The sequence below is a fragment of the Ornithodoros turicata genome, chromosome 9 (assembly GCF_037126465.1).
Source record: "Ornithodoros turicata isolate Travis chromosome 9, ASM3712646v1, whole genome shotgun sequence".
Taxonomy (NCBI): Eukaryota; Metazoa; Arthropoda; class Arachnida; order Ixodida; family Argasidae; genus Ornithodoros; species Ornithodoros turicata.
Window position 1 is genome coordinate 29,720,219 of NC_088209.1, and position 13,194 is coordinate 29,733,412.

The 13,194-nt window shown below is 46.2% G+C and overlaps 1 protein-coding gene and 1 long non-coding RNA gene across 3 annotated transcripts in view; one reads left to right on the plus strand and one right to left on the minus strand.

The window, feature by feature from the left end:
- The window catches only part of LOC135368559 (uncharacterized), a 113,960-nt gene that overhangs the window by 83,205 nt on the left and 17,561 nt on the right, over window positions 1–13,194 (plus strand). Inside the window, exons 2-4 of the mRNA XM_064601938.1 lie at window positions 7,680–7,924; window positions 11,883–12,219; window positions 12,856–13,070. Coding sequence (XP_064458008.1) covers window positions 7,680–7,924; window positions 11,883–12,219; window positions 12,856–13,070 — 797 coding nt within the window. The remainder of the gene's footprint in view (window positions 1–7,679; window positions 7,925–11,882; window positions 12,220–12,855; window positions 13,071–13,194) is intronic.
- LOC135368568 (uncharacterized) overlaps window positions 1–13,194 on the minus strand; it is a 109,406-nt gene that overhangs the window by 76,837 nt on the left and 19,375 nt on the right. The gene's annotated exons all lie outside the window — the stretch shown is intronic.

The following is a 13,194-nucleotide window of genomic DNA, read 5'->3' on the forward strand; positions in this document are numbered from 1 at the left end:
TTAGGAAATTTCGGGCAAAAGCGAGATAGCAGATTGAGAGACTATCCTCGTTGAACGCCTTTCCACGTTTAAAGAAAATCCTGAAACACGCACGTGCTATGAAAAATCCATTCCCGAATTTTGATATGCAAATGAGCCGAAAACGCTTGCGCCTGAGGAGCGCATCACCCTCGCCGACGGAGGCTGATCTAGGCAGGAAAGCGGTTTATCTTGCCAGCTGAGCGGCACCTATTCTCCAATCATCTCCATCGCTCCATATCACGTGGTCCTCTGACGTGAAATGAACGCTGTACTCTCTGCGTTCCCGGTCGCCGCGGTTTCGGCTCAACTGCATATCAAAATTCAGGGATGGATATTTTAACGCACGTGGGTGTTTCAAGATTTGTTAAAACGTGAAACGGCTCGCAACTAGGATGGTCTCTCAATCTGCCATCTCGCTTTTGCACGAAATCCCCTAATTAAAAAGTTAATGAACGAATTTTAGGTAATTATAGTCATCTTGTAGCTGCACACTTTCTTCGAGAGGATGTCAGCCTGGCCGTAGAGCTCAACTGCGAAAAAAAAAAAAAAAAAAAACGACATCCGTATGCTGCTTTCATTGTTTTTTTTTTATAAAAATTCTCAAGGTTAAAAAAATGTAAAGTAGGTATACATATTTTCGTTAGTGGTCTCCTATATCCTTGTTTAACCATGCAATGCCACTTTTGCCAGTTGTCCTCAGCTGAGGCATTCGACATGATACTGCATACAGGCACTTTTACTTCACGCAAACGTTTGTATGCGCATAACCTCGCTGAATATTCTTATACCGGGAACGGTTAGGGCTTCAATGTCCAGTCAGGGAAAGCGCAATTACGCACGTTGCTTGCCTTTTGATCTCCCCACACATAGTACTTGTACCGATACAACATTCGCTATATGCGACCTTGCACATGCATTAGCATCAAGGTGAGAGTCCGATGATCGTAATTAATGGGCACAGTCGTGACTGCTGGTTCTATATAAGAAACTCCTCTCCCATAACGAACTTATAACGAGGCCAAAATGGATTAGATGCATTGTAGAAATAGAGACGTACAGACGATATGGGTGTGGGCCTTTATAAATGGGTCATGTTTAATACGCGACCGTATTTTTGAAAGGGAATTTTCGGCTCTGCGCAGCATGTCAGAAGAATACGCGCATAACGGTGAAATAATAGATTACACGGGTAAAAGAAAACATGAATCCTAGCTAGAGCTCCGGCGTGACTTCTGCTGCACCTCTTTTGGATTACCTCGCTGGCCTAGAGTATCTGCGCGATACACCTCGGATTTGCGCGCAGTGCTGAAGATGGGATGTTGGGATTCAGTATAGTGCTACATGCATGATGGCCACCTTTACCTTGCTACTGTCATGTGTAATCACAGTTCATTTACATAAGAAATATTTGGCGAGGTGTCGCGAAATATTTGGGGGGGTGGGGGGTGGAAGAATCCCTGCCACGCAATGCTGGTCTTTGGCACAACATTTTCGACAAATCGTATCGGCAAAAGGTCCAAGCGCTGCATCCAACATCGCATGCAAATCAACACATGAAGCTATATTTACTGACGGTGGAAGAACAGAACAGCGTGTTGTCCTTCGAAATTACATATATACACTTCAGCTATTTCTCTTTTGTATATATATATATAGAACAACAAAATAAACGTCGAAACAGAGTTTCTCGGCTACGAAGCTGCACTCTTAAAAACGAACTTCACCGCATAGCACGCTCCCCGCCAACCCATAATCTCGAATGATATCGTCATCTGCCCTGATTTATTGAAAACGGGAAGCGTACGCCTTTTCGTGACAATTATGAACAGCATAAGTGTCACAAAAAAGGCGCACGCCTCCAGTTTTCAACAGATCTGGGCAGATAACTATATCATTCGAGATTATACACCGCATAACACGCTCCTAGCCAACCATCATCACGAATGATATTATTGTCCGTCCTGATTTGTTGAAAACGGGAGGCGTACGCCTTTTTTGTGACACTTATGCTGTTCATAATTGTCACAAAAAAGGCGTACGCCTCCCGTTTTCACCAAATCCGAGCAGATAACGATATCATTCGAGATGATGGCTGGCTAGGAGCATGCTATGCGGTGAAGCTCATTTTTCAGAGTGTAGAGGACCAATATCTGGACAGGACCAGTGGAAGTGACAGCGTTCAGCTATGTAATATCCTGTAATGCTGTTTTCCTTTCGTATTTCCTTGAAACTATAAAGTATCTTGTCCTGGTAGCGCTGACGTGACACAAAACGTTTTTTTTTTTGTAAATAAAAAATAAAACGCGTGTGAGATGAACAACGGCGAAGTTTACTGACTTAGACAAGAAGCTTGCCGCGCGTTATCACAGCCAAATATCTGCATCATGCGATCAGATATCATCAGACGTTGGGAGAGGAGGAACGAGGAAAAATAATCGAGAAGCTAGACACGACAACCCGGATTCCACATTTAGTCACAATCCACTTATACCGCTCGGAGTTGGAAATACATTATGCGCAAGTAATATCAACGGGCCGAAGGAAAGACCCAAAAATCGAGGAAATCGCTGCACACAATAAGTATCAAAGCTCGAAATAAACAGATAATCAGAACACCTCTTTCCCGACAAAATAGGAAAGTGCATAATTGCGTGGAGATATTTAGCCCACATGCTAAGTACTATATTTAGGTGAGGACACTAGCTATAGTGGGACAACAACAACAATAAATACGTTATTATGGCCGTGGGGTATGTCAACTATTTTACGATGGATAACCACTCTAAATGGCCTGTTTTGTTTTTGTTTTCTTGTGGAAGAAAATATTGCAGTAAATATATATTGTAGTAATAGTAGTAGTAATAGTAATAGTAAATATATATATATATAATATAAATATTGCAGAAAATATAGGGGTGTTGGAGGCACTGTTAGCTTTTCAGCTCATATAATTTCAAAGGACCATGTGAGGTCCTGAAGCCGCCGCATGCCTCGTGGCGCATTGATCAATCGAGTTGCGGGTATTGAAAACCACGTGGAGCTCTGATAAAATTTACGCGCTATAAACTACCATCTCGGGCCTGCTGGAAATATTACCCCCGCCATATCGGTCCTGTATACTGCAGTACACCTAAAAGCTCCGAGGAAAGAAGAAGAAACAAAACGTGAAGTCAAAGAGTTGAAAACGCGTGGAGTTGCTACCAACCCGCACCTTACGTAAAAAAAAAAAAAAGAAAAGAAAAAGAAAAAAATCGCTGTTTTTATATTGAGTCGGCGAAACAGGCCTTCACTATAGCCCAGTTTCCTTAACGTATATACGCGCATATCTGATCGATTCGGAGCTGTCAAAGCGTTCACGCCATGCCAACACAGTCATATATAGCAAGATCTGAGGAATGAGCAACCCGTGATGGATCGTTTCTGAACAGGATGCTGCTGCTGCTGACATTAGTAGAAAGCCATTGATGTTGACCTTGCGTACCTCGCCATATTTTAAGGTCATCGTGTGCCGTACTTCTGCGTGCTGCCCGGGATGACCGGATAGGTCGGCGTACGCTCTGCCCAGCTGACGCTTCAGTTTCGGCGCACCATTGTTGCCGTGCTCTCAATGCAAGACACGTACACCTTGTTGAGCGCTGACACACTTTTTTTTTACTCATTTCAACGCAGATCTCGTAATTCTTGTGTGCATAAGAGACACCCCTATTGTGTCCGCCTTTAATTGTATGGGTGCGCACAATGGAAATAATTATACGGATAAGGCTGGTTGTATGCTGCTAGGCGGCCCTACGTAAGGAAATCTTTGGAAAAGAAGATATACCTCTTTTCAAACTGGTTTTCACACCTCTGTGGTAAAGCGTGCGCTCTGATAAAAATGTGTGAACTGGGAAGCAATTACGGCCGTTAGTCCCCCTCTGATTCCAGTTAGTCCCCACCACCGCAGATAGTCCCTAATAGCATTTATTGCATAGTCATACGCACGTAGTTGTGTGGCGGTGCATGTAGTCTCAAAAAGGGCTGAAATCCCTCCTTTTTCTTCTTTTCGTTAGAGAGTTCGTATCTGTGCTGCTAGACAATATCACTCTGTGCGTTCTGTGATGCTCTTTAATTGAACGGAGAGAGAAATTACAGAGAACTACTAACTTAGGTACCCTTACAAAACAAAGATGAGTTCATTTCACGACTTGAGTTAAGCTATAGCTGTCGTCCTCCCTCGAAGTCATCTCTTGGATTACGCAACGAATAATTTACTTTCCACTCATATAGCAGTCGTCCTTTACGGCGTCGATGTTCCGAAAGCCAAGGACATATAGTACCGCCTCGGCGCCGTCGGATAATGATATAATCAAACTAGGAAAGAAAGAAAGAGTATTAACGCTTTTACAAGACAGGGGGATTCATCAAAAATACGCCGCGAGCCAGCTAGAAGACGTGCCCGTTGCGGATTACGGATGAGGAATGTTTTTCCTGGAGCCGCTGCTGTACAGGCCGTACCACAGCCTCATTCACAGTCATAATTTTGAAGGTGTTCAAATTTGCTTAACGTTGCTACGTAGCGGCTCCCGGTGAAGAATTATTTCTTTGTGTTGGGGGGTCCATAGTGCGGCTTTGATCTGATAAGGAGACTCTGTTTTGCCGGCTGTTAATTGAAGTGATCCATCATAACGGCCTAGTCTGGTGATGGCAAACCTGTGTTGTCTGTGTGCACGTTTCGACCCGCGCATCTAAAATAGCGTACGCGAGATGCAAATATCTCACACGTCGTTAGAGGAACTGAAAGTTCTGTTCTTTTTTTGTACATCTTCCGTTCGAGTGTTCTCATTTTTTCGGCGATTGGTGTGGTTCCGCGATCAGCACGTATATGCTGCGTTTTTACTATTTTTAGCCTGCAAGGCGTTAACGTTGATATGCCCGGGTGCTCCGCCATAATGCGTTTAGCACGCGAAAAACGGTCGAGATTTTACACATACACAGCACATTATTCATCCCACAGTCGTAGCAGGTGTAGCGATCGAAAGGTGGGTAAGATACGCGCTAGTCGCTTTGACAAACAGAGAGAGAGAGAGAGAGAAAATATCTGTTTATTTACAAACATTGGAGCTGGGTGACACCCATCAGGGGTCTGCTCCTTGATTTCTTGAAAGCGTTTCAATTACGCATGAATAAAATAATAGACATACAGAACAGAAAACACACACACACACACACAAACAAAATACATATGTACACGACTTGGGATGTGAGGTACATCCCGGTGCTGATGTGATTTAATTTACATACGTGCTAGTAACGGGTGATGATACGGGAGTCTTTTAAAAAAACAGAAAAAGACCGGTCCGGTGAAGCGTATCTGTTCGAAGTATCACCTGGCGGGCTTTTGCTTCCAGCAGAAGACTGTCAACTGAACTGAATTGAACGATGCTTCGAATATCCTTTGCCTGTAGACTTCCTTCTTTTATTTCATTCACTTTTACCTTGTGCACGATCTCGCTCTTGCTCTGGGTAGATCTCCATTGTAGTGCCTGGTATGCCGCATTTTCATTGTTGCGTTCTCGCCATTTCACGCAAATGTTTGCGAACTCTTTGCCTCGTAGCCGATGTAGTGCCCTCGCTTCAGGTGTGTTCGCATCCGTGATCTGAATAGCTATAGCCTTGCAGAGGATTCTTTGGATGTAGGACGATGCCTTTTTGAACATTCGCGTTGTTGCGATGCTTCTGTCAATGTTCGTTGTGTGGCTGTCCTTCAGTCAAGGCAAACCAAATTGTGACGCTGTCCATTGTAATCTGAAATGTTTCCTTCGATATTGTATAGTTGTTTGCTAACCACCCTGATGCGCTTTACTTTAGAATTTTCTCTTATGGGTGGTACATAGCCGAGATAGAATGAGAATGTTATCCGCGTTCTGACATCCATGGGACATCCATTCCGGTATCGTGACGTTATCTACGCTTGGCTCGTTCCGGTACCCAGGAGGCGTTCTCACTCACCACCATCAGTGCCACCTGTGGTGGCAGGAATAACTTATTTCCAGCAGTTATTTCGCAGCTCGATGCAGTTATTTCATCAGGCTTTCTAGACAATCACTAAGGTAGGTCCAACACGACATATAATTCACGTGATGACGTGTGAAATCGCCAACATCGTCTTCTACACGTGGAGGATGTGCTGAAAAACCTTTCCTCCGCCCGCCACCAGGGAAGAAAGCCGGCGCCACTGTCGCCGTGCGGAACCCTAGCCGAACGCAGGGGCAGATTCAGACCCTCGGTTTGGGGGGGTCTCTGTCGGAGCGCGTAGTGGGGGAGAGGAGAGAGGGAAATCCCATGTACAAACTGACGTTTTTGGGGGGGCAATCGCCCAACCGCCCCCTCCCCCGCCCCTGGCCGAACGTCCCTATAAACTTGTACATAGAGTATCCGACGGCCATTTTTCACTGATCATCATCTTGCCACGTTCAGACCTTGACGACCTATCCTTTTCCAGTACTTTTAACGTCGGCAAACTGAAAGTCTGAACTGTTCTGTTAAATTCCGTCACCTCGGCAGCGCGGCGAAGACATTTACTACGCGCACTCTGCTCTGCTGTGCCACACCTGGAAGAAGGGAATCCCGCACGTCGTATTTTCCCTGCAGGTATGCCCTAGAGTCACTAAGTGTGCCCTGGGCAATGGTGCCGATGTCCGACAGGATCGGCAAAGAGATTGGGGCCGATCGCAAAACGCCGCTCCTTTCGCCGCATTACGAACTCTTTCGTAACTGGTTTTTTCTTCGGTGTCGTCCCCCACCGCCTACATTTGCATAGCGTGACGATAACGACGCCGGCGACGAGGACGAACCTTCAACATCCTTGCAACCGGAAGTGGCAAAGGCGTGGGTACATCTATGTGCAGAGCACTATACGCCCTACCGTGTGGAAAAGGAAATCAATTCGTGACATTTCAATGAAGTTTATTATTCGGCTGAAGGATATGACGTGGGTGGCACTCTTCCTATATTGACTTTATAGACGTACTCCTTGTGCTTCATACATGTACGTTGCAGTTCGCAATAGTGGGGCTTGGGAGAAAGTTTTGTTTGAGTTTCGAATACACGAAGGCAATGGGCTTCCTTGGGCCTTGGGAAGGATATATAAACATGAAACGCAATGGACGGCGCGTACTCGGGTCATTGCTGGTTCCAAGAGGTACTTGAGCGCGGAGACCATATCTTCGGTGTATAGCGGAAACGCAAGAGTATTGGATAATATTTGTCCTTCACATCGCATCGGCGACCGCAGCTGAACCATCGCAACAACAACAACAACAACTTTATTTTGACTTTGGAGAGTGGGGAGGTTCATCGCCAGAGGCGATACCCTACTCCATTGCTGGTGGGAATGTGGGGAATAAAATAACGAGCCCCTTCACAATAACGATCCAAGTCCGATGGTGTCCAGAAATGTCAAAAGAGCTTTGAGCGCAGAGCGTTGCTGGGCTGGATTGGGCCAGGGACCAAGCAATTTCGATAGGGAGACGCCGCATCAAAAAAAAAAAAAAAAAAAAGAATCGCAAAGCAGTATGCTTGTCATCAAAAGCGGTTTCTTAAGCTCTTGTTTCATGGCAGTTTGCGTGGAGCATTACAGAGTGCACCTCTCAATTATTCCCCTCCTTTTCTTATTACAGGTGACGTAACGTCGGTCGAGATGGTGCAGGTCTTGCAGACGCAGTTCGCGCCTTTAGCGGAAGCCCTCTGTAAAGCAGTCTTCGATGTAACATCGCGTGGGGACACAGCGACGCTGGATACCATATCCGTCCAACTCAAGTCAGCGTTTCCAGGCATGGAGAGACCGGGGTCCGACGTCGTCTACAGGGCACTGGGGGCCCTAATACGCGAAAGGAGGCTCTACCACACGGGGGTTGGCTATCAGGTACAAGAGGCATGACCCGTACAAGAAATTGCTTCTGTTCTAGAGGGACAAAATGGTAGAGACTGTCAGCGACACTGTATGTAGTACGGACCATAGTCTCGGCTGTACTGCTCCTGTATAAGCTGTAACAAATGATACGACGCTAAGCGTATCTCGCTTTAGTCAGATTATGTCATCTGTTTGGCAGTTGATGCCCCCGCGGGGCAATGACGCTTATTTCATTTTTTATTCATTTTTCAGGACATTTATTACAATTTATAATACAGTAACAATCCAGAGCTTTACGTCTCAAATCAGTCAGTCTGTCTTTCAGTGGAAAATCGTACAAGAAGTGCCCCCGATACACATCGTAAAACTATCGTGCGTTTAGATATTCTATACGGATCTTCTGCAGGCACTTTGACCGGTTTCATTCAGCAGCTTCTTATACACACGCCTTGCATCTGTCCGCATCGATAAGGACTGTAAGAGTGCATCTATTAAACAATGGTGTACAACTGTAATTACAAAATCGCTACGTACAGAAACAACATCGCGTTCCCAACGCCACGCAAGCCTCTTGCTCGAAGACCTTGTTCGTGACAGAGAGAGAGAGACCTACATGCTATATTATGGACGAGGAACGTCACATGATTACGTACCCGGAACAGCTGAAGTCATACCTTCGCAGATGTGCAATTTATTTCGGTTCCTACGCAATTATCGCTCACTCTATCGCTCTTTTCGCTGCCATTATTCCTATAGGCCCACATGTCCTATACTATTTTCGGGTTGCTTTGCAATTTAGGAAAGACAATCGCCATGTTATTATGATCAGTGTTTCCCTTTGGCATGTCCGCCTCACTTTCCCTTGATGTAACGCTCTGTGGTATGTCTGTGGAATGGTGTTGTATATAGCTGCTATACAGGAAGGTGAATATCTTATGGTCTACTGCTATACCGCATTAGTAGTGTCACTGAAATGTGGCTGTTTCCGAGGCATATACAGGGTGTCTCTATTTGTCGGAACACTATGGAGTCAACGCAATATTTATGAAACATTTCCTTGAGTTTGAGGAACACACAATACGAAAAGGACAACACAAGACTCAATGTTACCTCTTTCTACAGTACACCAGCTCGCTTGCACCATTCTAATTTGCTCAGCAATATTTATCTCTGGTGAGATTTTGCCATGTCTTCTGAGCACTTTTATCAAATGTGTAATCCGCGAGAAATTAACTTTCCCAATTGATATCCGAAATTTGCCCCAGCCAACCTCACTTTTTTTCCTCTTTCTTTTTTTCATACATCCCTACTGCTTTGGTAATAGCAAAAAAAAAAAAAAAAAAGGAAGAAAAAAAATGCAGAAAACTTTTCGAGGACGAGCTCAGTTCTCGTCGCCATTGTATAGTAGTGAATGTATTTTGCGATAGAATCGGGTAAATCCGGCATGCGCTTTCTGTTTACGCCAGAAATGCGTGAGGTTGACTCGGCAAATTTCAGAGTTCATTTGAGAAAATTAAATTTCATAAAAGTGCTCCGAAGTCATGGCAAAATCTCCCCCCGCGATAAAGAGCGTTGACCCCATAGTGTTCAGACAAATAGATTTGTTGATCCTTTTTCTTTTTCGTTTTTTTAACATTACAGGTGAAACACCCTGTATGACACGTGGTGGCATCCAATGTATTGCTCCCCAGATGAAAGCGTGCCTGGACCGGACATTCTGGACCGGTCATGGTCACACGTCATAGCGAACGTCACCGCAAACGTGACCTTAAAGATGGCCGCGCCCGTGATCGGCGCCAAACCGTTTGTAAACAAAGCGTTTGCTCTTTCTGTGCGCAGTTTTGGACGATTTTCGATCGCGGTAGTTATTTTTATCCGATAACCTCGCAGTAACACGCGCAGTTTTGTATATGAGGGCTTGTACTGTTGACCCCGCGTTAAGACACACTGCTGAGCCGGTGTGATGTACTTAAACCACGGTCCTAAGGAGAAATAGGATATCATGCCGCGGAAAGCACCGTATACTTTACGCTGGCAAAATACGTTCATCTCTTGACTTTATGCTAACGGGAATATGTCGGCAAGCGCTAAAACGACGTGCAAACAAAGTCACGTGACCGCAAAATGACGTTGCGTATGACGTGTGACCACGATAAGATGGCGGCTTCGCGAAAAGCACCCGCTTGGGTGCAGTTACAACAATGACGGGTTTGTGCAACACCACCTAGATAGAGAAAGCCTGCTCACTCATCGATGTGACGTAACAACTAAGAGTCAGCCAATAAGGATCGTTTTTTCCACGGCAGTAGCCAATCACGAACGAGCTTTCAGCGGTCGTAGCCATGGAGATGAACCGCCGTCGTCTGCAAGCAGTGACTGAATGTCCCCGCATACTAAATGGAAAATAAGCGTAAAACGGTCCCATATCTTTCTCAAGACTGATTTTTTGGAAACCGTGTTGCGCTTTTTGTCTACACGTTCATGTCTACAGGTTCCAAGTTAGATGCAACCATTTGCGAGTTCGTTAATTCGCAGAACGGCGACACGCAATAACAGACGAATTCTGACTATATATGTCCACGTAGCAAAGGAGGGAGAGGAGGCAATAAGCAGGCCTTTTGTATCTAGGTGGCGTTGGTTTGTGTCTGTATAAGCTCAACGTGTAAAGTTGTCCTGTCAGAAGAAGCCGAAGGGGGCATATTTATGTGTGGTTATGCCGTGGAAGGTCGGGGAGCAGTCATGGTGTGAATTGACAACAGTGTGTATAAGCACTATCAGTTCGCCTCCTGCAGGGGTACTTTACTGTGCCCTTACCCTGGGGAGCGGGAAAGCGGACTTCTTTTCAGGCGTTTTCGCTGTGACAACTATATAATCGTGCTCAACTCAAGAAAGGTAGGTTTAATGATGGAAGGCAATTGTTCTGAGACTGGTACATACAAAGGGACAAACACAACTCAAGCCTCAAGTTGTCTGGGAACATGAAATATGGCAGTCATCGAGTCAGCTCGCCGCGCTGTCTGGCTTTTCGACGACCGCCATATTTCAGGTACGTTTAAGTCCCGCCCTACGCTAGTTCCTATTGGCTGCAATAGCAAGTCGCATCACGTACTTCGCATACTTCGCGACACGTAGTGTGCTGATACCGAAACTCCTGAATATCGAAACTACAGCAGTCCTACAGGCGACACCTGATGGCGTAACGGTATACTGCGGTGGAGTATCTCTCTTAGGGTTGGCGACTACATATTTCGTGCTGTTCTTAGGTTAGCACGGATATTGCGAGATCTTATCTGGTTGAATCTAGACAAGAAACACATGTACAGGATTAAAGCTAAACTACAGCAAACAAGCGCTCATACCATTCAGCGATCTCCAATCATACGAGAATGCACACTGTGAAGGATGTATAAGAAGGTTCTTCAATCCCGCCACACAATGCAAGGTTACAGTATAAAGAAGCGAGGGCTTCAATCAGGTCACGGTGCGAGCACGAGCAGACATAACCCATACTACCCAGCTGGACTTGGCTCTCTCTCGTTCCAGGTGCTCAGCTGTTGAATCTCCAGATCAGTCCACCCCTTTCTCTTACGAGCTTCCTGTATATCCCTTCATGGCAATCCTCTGACCACCACAGTCACAAGCACAGAGGGGTTGCTGCATCTGCCGGGCGTGCCTACAGATCGTGCGATCGTGTTCGATCGTGCTTCATTCTTCTTAGCCTTCAGTCACGTCTGGCCATCCTTCCCCCCACGTCACAGCCCCTTCCCCTTCTCAGTTTAAAATGCCATCTAAATATCGAAATATTTCAAAGAAAATCGATTTCCGATCACTTCCTGGAAGTTGGTTCGCATAATGCGGTTGTGTCCCTCGTTTAGTTTCACCTTGTTAGGACAGTCGTGCACCCTTTGGAACGGAACAGGTGAAGCAGTGACCTTGTGCTGACCGTTCCACCCTTGTTTCGCTGCGGCAGGTGGCGGCCCCAGACACGTTCCTGCAAACGTCGCCCTCTCCTGGACCCACCGAGCGTCCGATGTTGCTCACGAACGAGGAGGCCATCACCAAGTTGCACGGCACGCCGTTGGTCTCGATCCGAGGATCGCACACGACAGACGTCGACTCTGGCGCGTACGTCAGCACGCTCGAACGGAGCGCCTCCATGCGACTGCTGCGTTCCAGGGGCCGACTAGTGGACGACACGGGAGAATCTAGGCTTAGCAGGAGTTGTTCCGTGAGGCTGTCCAGGTCGACCGTGCAGGACTGTTTGGCGACGACGTCGAGGGCTACCACTGTGGAGTGTAACGCTAAACGTAAGTGAATCTCGTGTTGTTTGCGCTCAAGCCTGATGGCGAAAGGCTATGGGAACAAGCTTTCCAGGAGCCATTGTTTCGCAACAAGGATGACGTCATTCTGGTAACGCCTGGAGCATCTATGATGGGAATGAAAGGAGTAGGTGTATATACGGTGTGACAAGATATCTACGATGTAGAACGCTTGCATGGGAAGAAATAACGAGAGAGAGGGAGAGAAAGTGAGAGGCGAGAAAAGAGCTTTTTCAAAGTGCTGGTCAAGATGTACCTTAGGTACCTTCCCTTATGCACGGATTCTTTGATAGCAATGATCGCAACGGTGATCCCCGGATGTTTTGTAGTCAGAAAAGAAACTAAGATCTGTTTGCTATGCAGGTACCTTAGTAAGAATCAGACACAAGAGTTTTTTTTTTCTCCTTTTCTAAACCGGGGGACAGGACCAGTTCTACAATAGTTCCTAGGGTTTAGAAACGGGACTGCTGGGCGGTGTTCATTGCTCTTGAAGTACTTGGCGCAGCGAACACTTGGCACAGAGGTCCTGTGCGTGTGTCTTCTCCGTCTTGCGTTCAGTGTTCCCTACGCTAAGTCCTTCAAAAGTAGCTAGGATGCAGAAAAAAAGGTGGACGTACTTTACAGGAGACAAGAGTGGCTCCATGTTCAGCCGTTGGTTCCGCCGAAGCCGTTCCCAGAAGCGGTCGCACTCTGCAGGACGGACTACAACCAAGAAGCAACTGTCAACGTTCTCTGCGCAGTTTCCTCCGTCGGAATGGAACGATCCCGATTATGTTCACTTTCACTCGAGAGCCACGCAGACGGTGCATCCCGACAACATCACGTACAGCGTCATAAAGGTAAGAAAATGGCCTCTTTTGACGTTACTTCTGTCGCTCCAGAAGGTCACTTGACGTACGCCGATTTGGCACGCATTGGATTGGATTGGATTGGATTGGATTTGCCTTCTGCTAAACTAGGTCG